At 33.8% G+C, this 17500-nt stretch overlaps 1 protein-coding gene across 2 annotated transcripts in view; it reads left to right on the top strand.

Annotated features, from left to right (window-relative positions):
• The window catches only part of prox1a (prospero homeobox 1a), a 101528-nt gene that overhangs the window by 11280 nt on the left and 72748 nt on the right, over nucleotides 1-17500 (top strand). For both annotated transcript variants that reach the window (XM_061985336.1, XM_061985334.1), the window contains exon 5: nucleotides 9526-9633. In XM_061985336.1, coding sequence (XP_061841320.1) covers nucleotides 9526-9633 — 108 coding nt within the window. The remainder of the gene's footprint in view (nucleotides 1-9525; nucleotides 9634-17500) is intronic.

Here is a 17500-nt window from a genome sequence, read left to right on the forward strand (position 1 = left end):
AAATGATTACTTTTTTTATTTAAAAGTATTACTTTTTTTATTTAAAATTATTACTTTTTTTATTTAAAATTATTACTTCTTAAAGCAAAATGGTGACATTTGTTGAATACAATTCTGATTTGTATCACAATATTGCCAATGTTTTTGTTGTTCTTGTAAAACAGTGAAATGTTTTGAGTAAAATTATGACTTAAGTCATAATTTTGTCAAGTAAAATTCCGAACATTATTATATTGCCAACATTTTAAAGTTTTCTTATAAAATTGTGACTTTCTGTCGAGTAAAATGACGACTCTTTTCAAAAAATTGCCAACAAAAAATTCAAAACACATTTTTTGGAACTAAAAGCAGTCTTTTTCTCACAATTTCTCAAATTATTTTTAGTTATAATAGTTTCTGTAATACCACATTTTTTTCTCTTATGTAAAATTATTATTTATTTCATTTAAAATTATTACTTTTTTTATTTAAAATTATTACTTTTTTTTAATGTAATATTATTACTTTTTTAATGTAAAATTATTACTTTTTAACGGAAAATGGTGACATTTGTCATATACAATTCTGACTTTTATCACAGTATTGCCAATGTTTTTGTTCTTGTAAACCAGTGACATTTTGTGAGTAAAATTATGACTTTTGTCATAATTTTGCCAAGTAAAATTACCGAACAGTATTATAATATTGCCAACATTTTGAAGTGTTCTTATACAATTGTGACCTTCTGTCGAGTAAAATGACGACTCTTTTCATAAAATTGCCAAAATGTTAAGCTTTTCTTGTAAAATTGTGACTGCTATTGAGTACAATTCCAACTTTTATCATAATATTGCACAAATGTTCAGTTTTTCTTGTCAAATTTTGACTTGCGCTGAGTAAAATGACAACTTTTATTATAATACTGCCAAAATTCTAAGTTTTTCTTGTGGATTTGTGACCTTTTTCTTGTGAAATTCCAACAAATTTTTCATAACAAGATTTTTTTTTATATTGGCATAGTATGTGTATATTAATAATGTTGTAAACACAAATCTTTATATATCTAAAAAAGCTGGTCTTTAGGAGGTGGGCATTATTCTGAGGTCTCGAGAAGTTAACAAATACAAGAGTGTCTGTGTGTGGGGGGGTGTGTTCTTGTATTTCTACCCTTCTTGAGACATCAACAAGGACAAGTACCTTCCATATGAGGACCGTATTGGGACATAAATCATGGTCCCAATACGGAAAACCATTGTATCTAATAGAGAATATCTCATTTGCACCCCTGGTGGTGAAATCTATCAAAATTAGGGTGGTCCCAAAAAAGGCTGTGTGTCGGTTTTAAAAGTGCTCCCCCTCTGGTCAACATATGAAATAACAAGTGTGTGTAAAAAAATTAAGTGCACTCGCTTTGGCCAAAATTAAAAAAAATTATATATATTTTACTGTATATAGTGACATACTGTAATAACTTGAAGTAAATAATGAAGATTAAAAACCAATTACCAACAAAAAATTCAAAACACATTTTTTGGAACTAAAAACAGTCTTTTTCTCACAATTTCTCAAATTATTTTTAGTTATAATAGTTTCTGTAATACCAAAATTTTTTCTCTTATGTAAAATTATTATTTATTTCATTTAAAATTATTACTTTTTTTATTAAAAATTATTACTTTTTTTTAATGTAATATTATTACTTTTTTAATGTAAAATTATTACTTTTTAACGGGAAATGGTGACATTTGTCATATACAATTCTGACTTTTATCACAGTATTGCCAATGTTTTTGTTCTTGTAAACCAGTGACATTTCTTGAGTAAAATTATGACTTTTGTCATAATTTTGCCAAGTAAAATTACCGAACAGTATTATAATATTGCCAACATTTTGAAGTGTTCTTATAAAATTGTGACCTTCTGTCGAGTAAAATGACGACTCTTTTCATAAAATTGCCAAAATGTTTAGCGTTTCTTGTAAAATGGTGACTGCTATTGAGTACAATTCCAACTTTTATCATAATATTGCACAAATGTTCAGTTTTTCTTGTCAAATTTTGACTTGCGCTGAGTAAAATGACAACTTTTATCATAATACTGCCAAAGTTCTAAGTTTTTCTTGTGGAATTGTGACCTTTTTCTTGTGAAATTCCAACACATTTTTCATAACAAGATTTTTTTTTATATTGGCATAGTATGTGTATATTAATAATGTTGTAAACACAAATCTTTATATATCTAAAAAAGCTGGTCTTTAGGAGGTGGGCATTATTCTGAGGTCTCGAGAAGTTAACAAATACAAGAGTGTCTGTGTGTGTGGGGGTGTGTTCTTGTATTTCTACCCTTCTTGAGACATCAACAAGGACAAGTACCTTCCATATGAGGACCGTATTGGGACATAAATCATGGTCCCAATATGGAAAACCATTGTATCTAATAGAGAATGTCTCATTTGCACCCCTGGTGGTGAAATCTATCAAAATTAGGGTGGTCCCAAAAAAGGCTGTGTGTCGGTTTTAAAAGTGCTCCCCCTCTGGTCAACATATGAAATAACAAGTGTGTGTAAAAAAATTAAGTGCACTTGCTTTGGCCAAAATTAAAATATATATATATATATTTTACTGTATATAGTCACATACTGTAATAACTTGAAGTAAATAATGAAAATTAAAAACCAATTACCAACAAAAAATTCAAAACACATTTTTTGGAAATAAAAACAGTCTTTTTCTCACAATTTCTCAAATTATTTTTAGTTATAATAGTTTCTGTAATACCAAATTTTTTTCTCTTATGTAAAATTATTATTTATTTCATTTAAAATTATTACTTTTTTTATTTAAAATTATTACTTTTTTTTAATGTAATATTATTACTTTTTTAATGTAAAATTATTACTTTTTAACGGAAAATGGTGACATTTGTCATATACAATTCTGACTTTTATCACAGTATTGCCAATGTTTTTGTTCTTGTAAACCAGTGACATTTTTTGAGTAAAATTATGACTTTTGTCATAATTTTGCCAAGTAAAATTACCGAACAGTATTATAATATTGCCAACATTTTGAAGTGTTCTTATAAAATTGTGACCTTCTGTCGAGTAAAATGACGACTCTTTTCATAAAATTGCCAAAATGTTAAGCTTTTCTTGTAAAATTGTGACTGCTATTGAGTACAATTCCAACTTTTATCATAATATTGCACAAATGTTCAGTTTTTCTTGTCAAATTTTGACTTGCGCTGAGTAAAATGACAACTTTTATTATAATACTGCCAAAATTCTAAGTTTTTCTTGTGGAATTGTGACCTTTTTCTTGTGAAATTCCAACAAATTTTTCATAACAAGATTTTTTTTTATATATTGGCATAGTATGTGTATATTAATAATGTTGTAAACACAAATCTTTATATATCTAAAAAAGGTGGTCTTTAGGAGGTGGGCATTATTCTGAGGTCTCGAGAAGTTAACAAATACAAGAGTGTCTGTGTGTGTGTGTGTGTGTTCTTGTATTTCTACCCTTCTTGAGACATCAACAGGGACCTTCCATATGAGGACCATATTGGGACATAAATCATGGTCCCAATATGGAAAACCATTGCATCTAATAGAGAATGTCTCATTTGCACCCCTGGTGGTGAAATCTATCAAAATTAGGGTGGTCCCAAAAAAGGAGGGATTTTTCACGTTGGCTGTGTGTCGGTTTTAAAAGTGCTCCCCCTCTGGTCAACATATGAAATAACAAGTGTGTGTAAGAAATTTAAGTGCACTCGCTTTGGCCAAAATTAAAAAAATATATATATATATTTTACTGTATATAGTGACATACTGTAATAACTTGAAATAAATAATGAAGATTAAAAACCAATTACCAACAAAAAATTCAAAACACATTTTTTGGAACTAAAAGCAGTCTTTTACTCACAATTTCTCATATTATTTCTGTTTCTGTAATACTCAATTTTTTACTCTTATGTAAAATTATTATTTATTTTATTTAAAATTATAACTTTTTTAATTTAAAATTATAACTTTTTGTATTTAAAATGATTACTTTTTTTTATTTAAAATTATTATTTTTTTTTATTTAAAATTATTACTTTTTTAATTTAAAATGATTACTTTTTAAAGCAAAATGGTGACATTTGTTGAAAACAATTCTGATTTGTATCACAATATTGCCAATGTTTTTGTTGTTCTTGTAAAACAGTGACATTTTTTGAGTAAAATTATGACTTAAGTCATAATTTTGTCAAGTAAAATTCCGAACATTATTATATTGCCAACATTTTAAAGTTTTCTTATAAAATTGTGACTTTCTGTCGAGTAAAATGACGACTCTTTTCAAAAAAATTGCCAAAATGGTAAGCTTTTCTTGTAAAATTGCGACTGTTATTGAGTACAATTCCAACTTTTATCATAATATTGCACAAATGTTCAGTTTTTCTTGTCAAATTTTGACTTGCGCTCAGTAAAATGACGACTTTTATTATAATACTGCCAAAAATCTAAATTTTTCTTGTGGAATTGTGACCTTTTTCTTGTGAATTTCCAACTGTTTTTTCATAACAAGATTTTTTTTATATTGGCATAGTATGTATCTATTATTAATGTTGTAAATACAAATCTTTATATATCTAGAAAGGGTAGTCCTAAAGAGGTAGGCATTATTCGGAGGTCTCGATAAGGTAACAAATACAAGAGTATGTGTGTGAATGTGTGTGTGTGTGTGTGTGTGTATACGCTAATTGACCTTGCAGGGGGTGCCATTGATTGCCTCATCTTCACTGATAGATTACAGGGCTGTTAATGTGGTGGCAAAATGGCAGAGTGGTGGGGCACAGCTGTTGTTTCACGCACGCATGTACACACAAGTAAACAAACACACACACACACACACACACACACACACACGGCAACCAAATTCTATTATTTTACTTCTTTAGACACAACGAAGCGCACACGACTGCGGAATGTGATCCAAAGCTGCACACTGTCAGTAAAGCAAACAAAGTATCTTAGTTGAACCAACAATAGTCAATAATGTGTCTGCAGCATATGTGTCATTTTTCAATTAAATACACATAAAAAGAAACCATTCAAGTGGTATAAAAGTCATACGCTGTTACAAAAGGTCCAACGAAAACTGAATCAAACGATACGAGCAATTTACCTATGAGAAATAATGTAAAACCGTTCTAGACGCACAAACATGCAAAAAGAAAATGGGATGTCAAAGTCAACGCTTTAACTCATTCGATTAATAATCGTGTGAATGCTCCAAAGCACACATATGGTTTTTCTTCTTCTTCTCCAGATATTGGCGGCCCTCTACCTTCCGCATTTTTCACCCGATTCAAACCATTTCAACTTGAAACTGTTCAGCCTATTCGGTAATCACGGGCTTTAGCTTGAATAAGTCCAAAAATTCCCCAAATTCCAGGTTTTCCCGGACATTTTTCCCATTCAAAATGAATTGGCCACTTTTAAAACGGTCGCCATTTTCCAAATTTTTCAAACAATTCAAACCATTCCCCCCTTCAACACATTCCACCATTTGGGAAATTCAAACTACCATTTTTCCAAGTAAAAAAAATTCCAGGATTTTCCAGAATTCCTGGTTTTCCCGTTTTTCTGGTGACTACTCCTCCCACACTTTTCAACCCGTTTATACTGTTCCACTGTCAAAATATTTGTCTTAGTCAGGACAAAAAACAAGTTTTTTAAAGAACTAGAACAAATCCCGGTTTTCTCGAAATTCCAGGAATTTGTCAATTAAAAACTGTTAGTAATTCAACATTTCTTGACCGATTTAAACAATTCCAGCTCATTTAGATCATTCATGGTCCTAATAAGTTTTTAAAACGTATTAGTTTTTCCCCAAATTCCCAAATTTCCAGGAAGTTCCCATTGAAATGATTGGGACATTTTTCCAAGTTGCATAATTCCCACATTTTTCAACCTATTCAAACCATTCCAACATCAACACATTCCACTCATTCAAACTAACACTTTGCCAAGTTCCAAACCAAATTCCCGTTTTCCTGGAAATTCAAACTCTTCAACATTCAAACCATTCCAACATTCAAACCATTTCAGCGTTTAAACAAATTCAACATTCGAACCATTTCTACATTCATCCTACATATCCATTAGCATTTCAGTTCAGCGTCAGCTCTTCAACATTGAAACCATTCCAACATTGAAACTATTCTTACATTCATACTACATTCTGTCAGCATTTCACTTCAATTACAGCATTGGAGCATTCACACGCTATTTTTTCAGGAATTGCCTCTTCTAGTTAATAAGTAATTTACTATCAAAATGCACAGGTGTTTATAATCTGATTAAATTGATTAAGTGATTGAAATTTTAACCGAGGTAAAGCGTTAACTTTGACATCCCTTACATATATAAATTTATATATATATATATATATATATATATATATATATATATATATATATATATATATATATATATATATATATATATATATATATATATATATATATATAAAAATATATATATATAACTATTCTATTCTATTCTATTCTATAACGGAATATATGTTAGATCAGGAAAAAACACAGAGGCTATATCATCCCTACAAGCCTGTTTCGCAGGTTTCCCTGCTCGTCAGGGGATTTTATACAAGCAGGGAAACTTGTGAAACAGCCTTGTCGGGATGATATAGCTTCTGTGTTTTTTCCTGACCTAACATCTATATATATATATATATATTTATATATATATATATATATATATATATATATATATATATAAATATATCAAAAAAATTATAATAATATATATATATATATATATATATATATATATATATATATATATATATATATATATATATATATATATATATATATATATATATATAAATAATAATAATAATATATATATATATATATATATATATATATATATATATATATATATATATACAGTATGTGGTAACACTTTAGTATGGGGAACATAAACTCCATTCATTAATTGCTTATTAACAAAGGTTGGGGTTGGGGTCAGGGTTAGGGTTAGGGTTAGGGTTATGATTAGGGAAAACTTAGTTATTGGCTTACTGCTTATATAATAAGGCCATGCAGAATAAGGCATTAATAAGTACTTAATAATGACTAATTAAGCGCCAATATATTACTAATTTGCATGTTAATAAGCATCTATTTAATGGTGAATAGCTGTACCTTAAAATAAAGTGTTACCATCTAATATATATATATATATATATATATATATATATATATATATATCTATATATATATATATATATATATATATATATATATATATATATAAATGGATAGATCGATAGGGCTGTTAAATTATATATTTTTCAAATTCATATAATCACATTTTGGAATTTGGATTAATTAGGATTAATCACACGTGATTACTCGCTTGCATGATTAAAATTTGCTCCAGAAAAGACCACAATATTTGTACACAAACGCAACATTATTGTCACAATGTCATCCAGGAATGTGTTAACAATTTTTTTTTTTTTACATGAATGCATGCCATTTCTTTGCACACGACTTGGTATTAGTTTTATCTAAAGTTCTTTCAGGCTTTTACTTTGTATTGATCTGACCACTGACTGTGTAGCGGTTAAGGTAAAATAACACGTACGGTCAAACGGTCTGTTCACGATTAATGCGACAGATTTTTTGTGATTAATCATCTGATATATATATACAGGTAAAAGCCAGTAAATTAGAATATTTTGAAAAACTTGATTTATTTCAGTAATTGCATTCAAAAGGTGTAACTTGTACATTATATTTATTCATTGCACACAGACTGATGCATTCAAATGTTTATTTCATTTAATTTTGATGATTTAAAGTGGCAACAAATGAAAATCCAAAATTCCGTGTGTCACAAAATTAGAATATTACTTAAGGCTAATACAAAAAAGGGATTTTTAGAAATGTTGGCCAACTGAAAAGTATGAAAATGAAAAATATGAGCATGTACAATACTCAATACTTGGTTGGAGCTCCTTTTGCCTCAATTACTGCGTTAATGCGGCGTGGCATGGAGTCGATGAGTTTCTGGCACTGCTCAGGTGTTATGAGAGCCCAGGTTGCTCTGATAGTGGCCTTCAACTCTTCTGCGTTTTTGGGTCTGGCATTCCGCATCTTCCTTTTCACAATACCCCACAGATTTTCTATGGGGCTAAGGTCAGGGGAGTTGGCGGGCCAATTTAGAACAGAAATACCATGGTCCGTAAACCAGGCACGGGTAGATTTTGCGCTGTGTGCAGGCGCCAAGTCCTGTTGGAACTTGAAATCTCCATCTCCATAGAGCAGGTCAGCAGCAGGAAGCATGAAGTGCTCTAAAACTTGCTGATAGACGGCTGCGTTGACCCTGGATCTCAGGAAACAGAGTGGACCGACACCAGCAGATGACATGGCACCCCAAACCATCACTGATGGTGGAAACTTTACACTAGACTTCAGGCAACGTGGATCCTGTGCCTCTCCTGTCTTCCTCCAGACTCTGGGACCTCGATTTCCAAAGGAAATGCAAAATTTGCATGGTTGGGTGATGGTTTGGGGTGCCATGTCATCTGCTGGTGTCGGTCCACTCTGTTTCCTGAGATCCAGGGTCAACGCAGCCGTCTACCAGTAAGTAGGACTTGGCGCCTGCACACAGCGCAAAATCTACCCGTGCCTGGTTTACGGACCATGGTATTTCTGTTCTAAATTGGCCCGCCAACTCCCCTGACCTTAGCCCCATAGAAAATCTGTGGGGTATTGTGAAAAGGAAGATGCAGAATGCCAGACCCAAAAACGCAGAAGAGTTGAAGGCCACTATCAGAGCAACCTGGGCTCTCATAACACCTGAGCAGTGCCAGAAACTCATCGACTCCATGCCACGCCGCATTAACGCAGTAATTGAGGCAAAAGGAGCTCCAACCAAGTATTGAGTATTGTACATGCTCATATTTTTCATTTTCATACTTTTCAGTTGGCCAACATTTCTAAAAATCCCTTTTTTGTATTAGCCTTAAGTAATATTCTAATTTTGTGACACAGGGAATTTTGGATTTTCATTTGTTGCCACTTCAAATCATCAAAATTAAATGAAATAAACATTTGAATGCATCAGTCTGTGTGCAATGAATAAATATAATGTACAAGTTACACCTTTTGAATGCAATTACTGAAATAAATCAAGTTTTTCAAAATATTCTAATTTACTGGCTTTTACCTGTATATGATAAACGAGACAGTATACAAAAACCGTCAAACATTTTTGTCGGGAACTGAAACGTACAAAACCGAATCCTATGAAATCTGAGGTATACCGTTTTTACTATCATCTCTTTTTTTTTTTTACCTGCACTAAATAAGTCCTGTATTATTGTTTTAATCCTGCTTATAAATAAGTATACTGTAATAATTATTATGATAATGATTCTAGCTATGTTTGCTGTGACCCAATGAACCCTATAGTTATGTGTTGTTGTCGTACATGTTGGCGCCTTAACCGTCTCTCTCCAGATCCAAGAGGGTTTGTCACCCAACCACCTGAAGAAGGCCAAGCTCATGTTCTTCTACACTCGCTACCCCTCCTCCAACATGCTCAAAATGTTCTTCTCCGACGTCAAGGTGAGGTCTCGTGCCTTTCTTGCTTTTTCAATGTAAGAGTTTTCACCCAAACAAAAACAGTCGCTCATAAAAAAAGATAGGCTTCTGTGAGGTTTGTGGGGTACATGATGCTGAATTATTCCATCATGTGTTTTGTTGCTTGTGTGTGTTTATTGTGCGTGAACGGATGTGTGTCGCAGATGGGTGCTCCAGTCTGTCACATCTTTGGAGCATAATTAGAATTTCTGGCCTTAATCAGCCTGCAGTGGGCAGTTGTGGGTGCATGATGGTATGGGGGGTCCGGGAGGGGGGGGTTTGTAGCATCATAATGTTTCACACTGCAAAAACTGAAATCTAAGTAAGATGAAATATCTCAAATAAGGGTGATATTTGCTTATTTTCTGTCTGATAAGATAATTCTTCTCACTAAGCAGATTGTATGTTAGTGTTTGACTTGTTTTAAAGTTAAAGTTAAAGTTAAAGTACCAATGATTGTCACACACACACTAGGTGTGGCGAGATTATTCTCTGCATTTGACCCATCACCCTTGATCACCCCCTGGGAGGTGAGGGGAGCAGTGGGCAGCAGCGGTGGCCGCGCCCGGGAATCATTTTGGTGATTTAACCCCCAATTCCAACCCTTGATGCTGAGTGCCAAGCAGGGAGGTAATGGGTTCCATTTTTATAGTCTTTGGTATGACTCGGCCGGGGTTTGAACTCACAACCTACCGATCTCAGGGCGGACACTCTAACCACTAGGCCACTGAGTAGGTGGGGGAACATTATCACAATTCCAGAAGGGTTAAAACCATTAAAAATCAGTTCCCAGTGGCTTATTTTATTTTTCAAAGTTTTTTTTCAAAATTTTACCCATCATGCAATATCCCTAAAAAAAGCTTCAAAGTGCCTGATTTTAACCACCCGTCCATTTTCCTGTGACGTCACATAGTGATGCCAACACAAACAAACATGGCGGAAAGAACAGCAAGCTATAGCGACATTAGCTCGGATTCAGACTCGGATTTCAGCGGCTTAAGCGATTCAACAGATTACGCATGTATTGAAACGGATGGTTGTAGTGTGGAGGCAGGTAGCGAAAACCAAATTGAAGAAGAAACTGAAGCTATTGAGCCATATCGGTTTGAACCGTATGCAAGCGAAACCGACGAAAACGACACGACAGCCAGCGACACGGGAGAAAGCCAGGACGAATTCGGCGATCGACGATTGGTATGTTTGTTTGGCATTAAAGGAAACTAACAACTATGAACTAGGTTTACAGCATATGAAATACATTTGGCAACAACATGCACTTTGAGAGTGCAGACAGCCCAATTTTCATCAATTAATATATTCTGTAGACATACCCTCATGTCAGCAGGCCAGGGAAGCTAGGGTCGATATTCTTCTCTTGATCATCTTCGGGACGGTGTGAGCCAAGACATCCAGGGGGTTTAGCTCGCTCGTCTGCGGGAACCAACTGTCGCCATTGCTTGCCTGCTACCGAGGGCCTTTGTCCCTGAATTGCTCACACACTTCGGCAGATTCAATGGGGGTCTGGCGGCAGATTTCTTTGACTTTATCGTTGGAAATGCATCTGCTTTGAGTGTCGCAGGATATCCACACATTCTTGCCATCTCTGTCGTAGCATAGCTTTCGTCGGCAAAGTGTGCGGAACAAACGTCCAATTTCTTGCCACTTTCGCATCTTTGGGCCACTGGTGCAACTTGAATCCGTCCCTGTTCGTGTTGTTACACCCTCCGACAACACACCGACGAGGCATGATGTCTCCAAGGTACAGAAAACAGTCGAAAAAACGGAAAATAACAGAGCTGATTTGACTCGGTGTTTGAGAAAATGGCGGATTGCTTCCCGATGTGACGTCACAACGTGGCGTCATCACTCCGAGAGCGAATAATAGAAAGGCGTTTCATTTGCCAAAATTCACCCATTTAGAGTTCGGAAATCGGTTAAAAAAATATATGGTCTTTTTTCTGCAACATCAAGGTATATATTGACGCTTACATAGGTCTGGTGATAATGTTCCCCTTTAAGTGTTTTGGTCCTAAATGATCTCAGTAAGATATTACAGCTTGTTGCTGAGATTTGATGACCTATATTGAGTAAAACATGCTTGAAACTAGAATATCAACTGTTGCAAAGCTGTGTCATCAACACTCACAAGTATAAAACTACTTTTTTAAAGTAATCATTTCTTATTTCAAGCATGGAAAAAAAAGATCATGATGTATGCATATCATTATGTCAAGATAATGGCACTGGCATTTATTTAATTTAAGAACATTTTTCAACATATTGAGCAAAAAGGTCTCTTTTTTTTTTTACCGAGAAAATTGCACTTGTTATTAGTGAGTATATACCTATTTTAAGGTATTTTTGGGTTCATTGACGTTAGCTAATTTGACTTGTTTTGGAAATTCTTGACAAGCCGAATTTTCTTGTTCTATTGGCAGATAACTTTGCTTAGTTCAAATAAAATACCGTATTTTACGGACTATAAGTCGCAGTTTTTTTCATAGTTTCCTTCTTTATTATGCATATAGGCCGGTGCGACTTATACTCCGGAGCGACTTATACTCCGAAAAATATGGTAATTATTTCTTATTTCAAGCATGAAAAAAAAGATCATGATGTATGCATATCATTATGTCAAGATAATGGCACTAGCATTTATTTAATTTAAGAACATTTTTCAACATATTGAGCAAAAAGGTCTCTTTTTTTTTACCGAGAAAATTGCACTTGTTATTAGTGAGAATATACTTATTTTAAGGTATTTTTGGGTTCATTGACGTTAGCTAATTTGACTTGTTTTGGAAATTTTTGACAAGCCGAATTTTCTTGTTCTATTGGCAGATAACTTTGCTTAGTTCAAATAAAATACCGTATTTTACGGACTATAAGTCGCAGTTTTTTTCATAGTTTCCTTCTTTATTATGCATATAGGCCGGTGCGACTTATACTCCGGAGCGACTTATACTCCGAAAAATATGGTAATTATTTCTTATTTCAAGCATGAAAAAAAAGATCATGATGTATGCATATCATTATGTCAAGATAATGGCACTGGCATTTATTTAATTTAAGAATACTTTTCAACATATTGAGCAAAAAGGTCTCTTTTTTTTTTACCGAGAAAATTGCACTTGTTATTAGTGAGAATATACTTATTTTAAGGTATTTTTGGGTTCATTGAGGTTAGCTAATTTGACTTGTTTTGGAAATTCTTGACAAGCCGAATTTTCTTGTTCTATTGGCAGATAACTTTGCTTAGTTCAAATAAAATACCGTATTTTACGGACTATAAGTCACAGTTTTTTTCATAGTTTCCTTCTTTATTATGCATATAGGCCGGTGCGACTTATACTCCAGAGCGACTTATACTCCGAAAAATATGGTAATCATTTCTTATTTCAAGCATGAAAAAAAAGATCATGATGTATGCATATCATTATGTCAAGATAATGGCACTAGCATTTATTTAATTTAAGAATGTTTTTTAACATATTGACCAAAAATGTCTCTTTTTTTTTCTACCAAGAAAAGTGCACTTGTTAATAGTGAGAATATACTTATTTTAAGGTATTTTTGAGTTGATTGAGGATAGCTAATTTTTACTTGTTTTAGAAAATCTTGACAAGCCGAATTTTCTTGTTCTATCGGCAGATAACTTTGCTTAGTTCCAATAAAATACCGTATTTTTCGGACTATAAGTGGCAGTTTTTTTCATAGTTTGGCCGGGGGTGCGACTTATACTCAGGAGCGACTTATGTGTGAAATTATTAACACATTACCGTAAAATATCAAATAATATTATTTAGCTCATTCACGTAAGAGACTAGACGTATAAGATTTCATGGGATTTAGCGATTAGGAGTGACAGATTGTTTGGTAAACGTATAGCATGTTCTATATGTTATAGTTATTTGAATGACTCTTCCCATAATATGTTACGTTAACATACCAGTTGGTTATTTATGCCTCATATAACGTACACTTATTCAGCCTGTTGTTCACTATTCTTTATTTATTTTAAATTGCCTTTCAAATGTCTATTCTTGGTGTTGGCTTTTATCAAATAAATTTCCCCAAAAATTGCGACTTATACTCCAGTGCGACTTATATATGTTTTTTCCCTTCTTTATTATGCATTTCCGGCCGGTGCGACTTATACTCCGGAGCGACTTATACTCCGAAAAATATGGTAATCATTTCTTATTTCAAGCATGAAAAAAAAGATCATGATGTATGCATATCATTATGTCAAGATAATGGCACTAGCATTTATTTAATTTAAGAATGTTTTTCAACATATTGACCAAAAATATCTCTTTTTTTTTCTACCAAGAAAAGTGCACTTGTTAATAGTGAGAATATACTTATTTTAAGGTATTTTTGGGTTGATTGAGGTTAGCTAATTTGACTTGTTTTGGAAAGTCTTGACAAGCCGAATTTTCTTGTTCTATCGGCAGATAACTTTGCTTAGTTCCAATAAAATACCGTATTTTTCGGACTATAAGTCGCAGTTTTTTTCATAGTTTGGCCGGGGGTGCGACTTATACTCAGGAGCGACTTATGTGTGAAATGATTAACACATTAGCATAAATTATCAAATTATTGATCTCATTCACGTAAGAGACTAGACGTATAAGATTTCATGGGATTTAGCGATTAGGAGTGACAGATTGTTTGGTAAACGTATAGCATGTTCTATATGTTATAGTTATTTGAATGACTCTTACCATAATATGTTACGTTAACATACCAGTTGGTTATTTATGCCTCATATAACGTACACTTATTCAGCCTGTTGTTCACTATTCTTTATTTATTTTAAATTGCCTTTCAAATGTCTATTCTTGGTGTTGGCTTTTATCAAATACATTTCCCCCAAAAAATGCGACTTATACTCCAGTGCGACTTATAAATGTTTTTTTCCTTCTTTATTATGCATTTCCGGCCGGTGCGACTTATACTCCGGAGCGACTTATACTCCGAAAAATATGGTAATTATTTCTTATTTCAAGCATGAAAAAAAAGATCATGATGTATGCATATCATTATGTCAAGATAATGGCACTGGCATTTATTTAATTTAAGAATACTTTTCAACATATTGAGCAAAAAGGTCTCTTTTTTTTTTCTACCGAGAAAATTGCACTTGTTATTAGTGAGAATATACTTATTTTAAGGTATTTTTGGGTTCATTGACGTTAGCTAATTTGACTTGTTTTGGAAATTCTTGACAAGCCGAATTTTCTTGTTCTATTGGCAGATAACTTTGCTTAGTTCAAATAAAATACCGTGTTTTACGGACTATAAGTCGCAGTTTTTTTCATAGTTTCCTTCTTTATTATGCATTTCCGGCCGGTGCGACTTATACTCCAGAGCGACTTATACTCCGAAAAATATGGTAATTTTTTCTTATTTCAAGCATGAAAAAAAAGATCATGATGTATGCATATCATTATGTCAAGATAATGGCACTAGCATTTATTTAATTTAAGAATGTTTTTCAACATATTGACCAAAAATATCTCTTTTTTTTTCTACCAAGAAAAGTGCACTTGTTAATAGTGAGAATATATTTATTTTAAGGTATTTTTGGGTTGATTGAGGTTAGCTAATTTTTACTTGTTTTAGAAAATCTTGACAAGCCGAATTTTCTTGTTCTATCGGCAGATAACTTTGCTTAGTTCAAATAAAATACCGTATTTTTCGGACTATAAGTCGCAGTTTTTTTCATAGTTTGGCCGGGGGTGCGACTTATACTCAGGAGCGACTTATGTGTGAAATTATTAACACATTACCGTAAAATATCAAAGAATATTATTTAGCTCATTCACGTAAGAGACTAGACGTATACGATTTCATGGGATTTAGCGATGAGGAGTGACAGATTGTTTGGTAAACGTATAGCATGTTCTATATGTTATAGTTATTTGAATGACTCTTACCATAATATGTTACGTTAACATACCAGTTGGTTATTTATGCCTCATATAACGTACACTTATTCAGCCTGTTGTTCACTATTCTTTATTTATTTTAAATTGCCTTTCAAATGTCTATTCTTGGTGTTGGCTTTTATCAAATACATTTCCCCAAAAAATGCGACTTATAAATGTTTTTTTCCTTCTTTATTATGCATTTCCGGCCGGTGCGATTTATACTCCGGAGCGACTTATACTCCGAAAAATATGGTAATTATTTCTTATTTCAAGCATGAAAAAAAAGATCATGATGTATGCATATCATTATGTCAAGATAATGGCACTGGCATTTATTTAATTTAAGAACACTTTTCAACATATTGAGCAAAAAGGTCTCTTTTTTTTTTCTACCGAGAAAATTGCACTTGTTATTAGTGAGAATATACTTATTTTAAGGTATTTTTGGGTTCATTGACATTAGCTAATTTGACTTGTTTTGGAAATTCTTGACAAACCGAATTTTCTTGTTCTATTGGCAGATAACTTTGCTTAGTTCAAATAAAATACCGTATTTTACGGACTATAAGTCGCAGTTTTTTTCATAGTTTCCTTCTTTATTATGCATTTCCGGCCGGTGCGACTTATACTCCAGAGCGACTTATACTCCGAAAAATACGGTACCCCTAATTTTTTAATTTTTTTTTTCTCGTTTTTGAACACTGATTTTGGTTGTTGCTACTCAAAACACATATACACAACACTTTCACTTTCACTGCTTAAAAATTAGAAGCGGCTCGGACTTTGAACGATGGAATAATCCGAAAGTTTACAAAAAGAAACAATTTGTCTATTATTTGTGGGCCAGGGCTCTCTGGGAAAGTGACAGGGAGTGTAGTGGGTAGTGGGTAGTGGGTGGTGTGGAGAGGGGGGGGCACATGACAACAAATGACAACAACACAACGGGCAGCTTTAAAACAAAGGTGCTGATTGTTTTGGTTTTACAGGCTGCGATGTGATTTGTTGCAATGGAGCATACGGCTGGATCCGGGACGCCGCATTCAAATGACACACACACACACACACACGAACACACACACACACACACACACACACACACCAGCTGCCCCGTGGCTCATATCTGCCGTGACCACTTCCTCGAGGCAGTGCCACATCCTCCATGGCTGCCATAGCAACAAGGGTCGCCAGGACATCGGGTTGCTAGGCAAACACAAGGTTGCTAAGCTCACCTGCTGCTCATGTGTGTGTGTGCCACCGAGACCGATAGACCATTAACCATAAACACACACACACACACACACACACACACTCCACGCATTCACACAAGGGATACAACCACATACAATATGTTTAAAACAACCACAACAATACACACTGTTCCATCCTGTACTGTATGGGCCCATTTCAGGACTAAAGTTAACAAGATTGAGTTTTTAGGCATATATTAGGCAAATACATTTAGGTAACATGACTGTGCTGAGATTGTAGTTGTAATATCATGGAATACTATGGGTGTAACGGTACGTATATTTGTATTGAACGGTTTCGGTACGGGGGTTTTGGTTCGGTTCGGAGGTGTACCGAACGAGTTTCCACACGGACATATTAAGTAGCCGCCTACTTCTGTTTCTGTCAGTACGCTACACAGAACCCAGCATTGTCCCACCCACACAACCATCTGATTGGTTACAAACAGAGCGGTAACAGCCAATCAGCAGTGCGTATTCAGAGCGCATGCAGTCAGTGCTTAGCGTTTAGCAGGTAATCATCAGGCAGCGGACTCTCCCCAAATTATAATAAACACCTCCCAGTCAACTACTAGTAGCGTAACGTTAGCTAATTTTGCGGTATGTGTGTGTGCGTGTGTGTGTGTGTGTGTGTGTGTGTGTTACGGACAGCAAAGCCCTGTCTATCTG

The sequence above is a fragment of the Nerophis lumbriciformis genome, linkage group LG23 (assembly GCF_033978685.3).
Source record: "Nerophis lumbriciformis linkage group LG23, RoL_Nlum_v2.1, whole genome shotgun sequence".
Lineage (NCBI taxonomy): Eukaryota > Metazoa > Chordata > Actinopteri > Syngnathiformes > Syngnathidae > Nerophis > Nerophis lumbriciformis.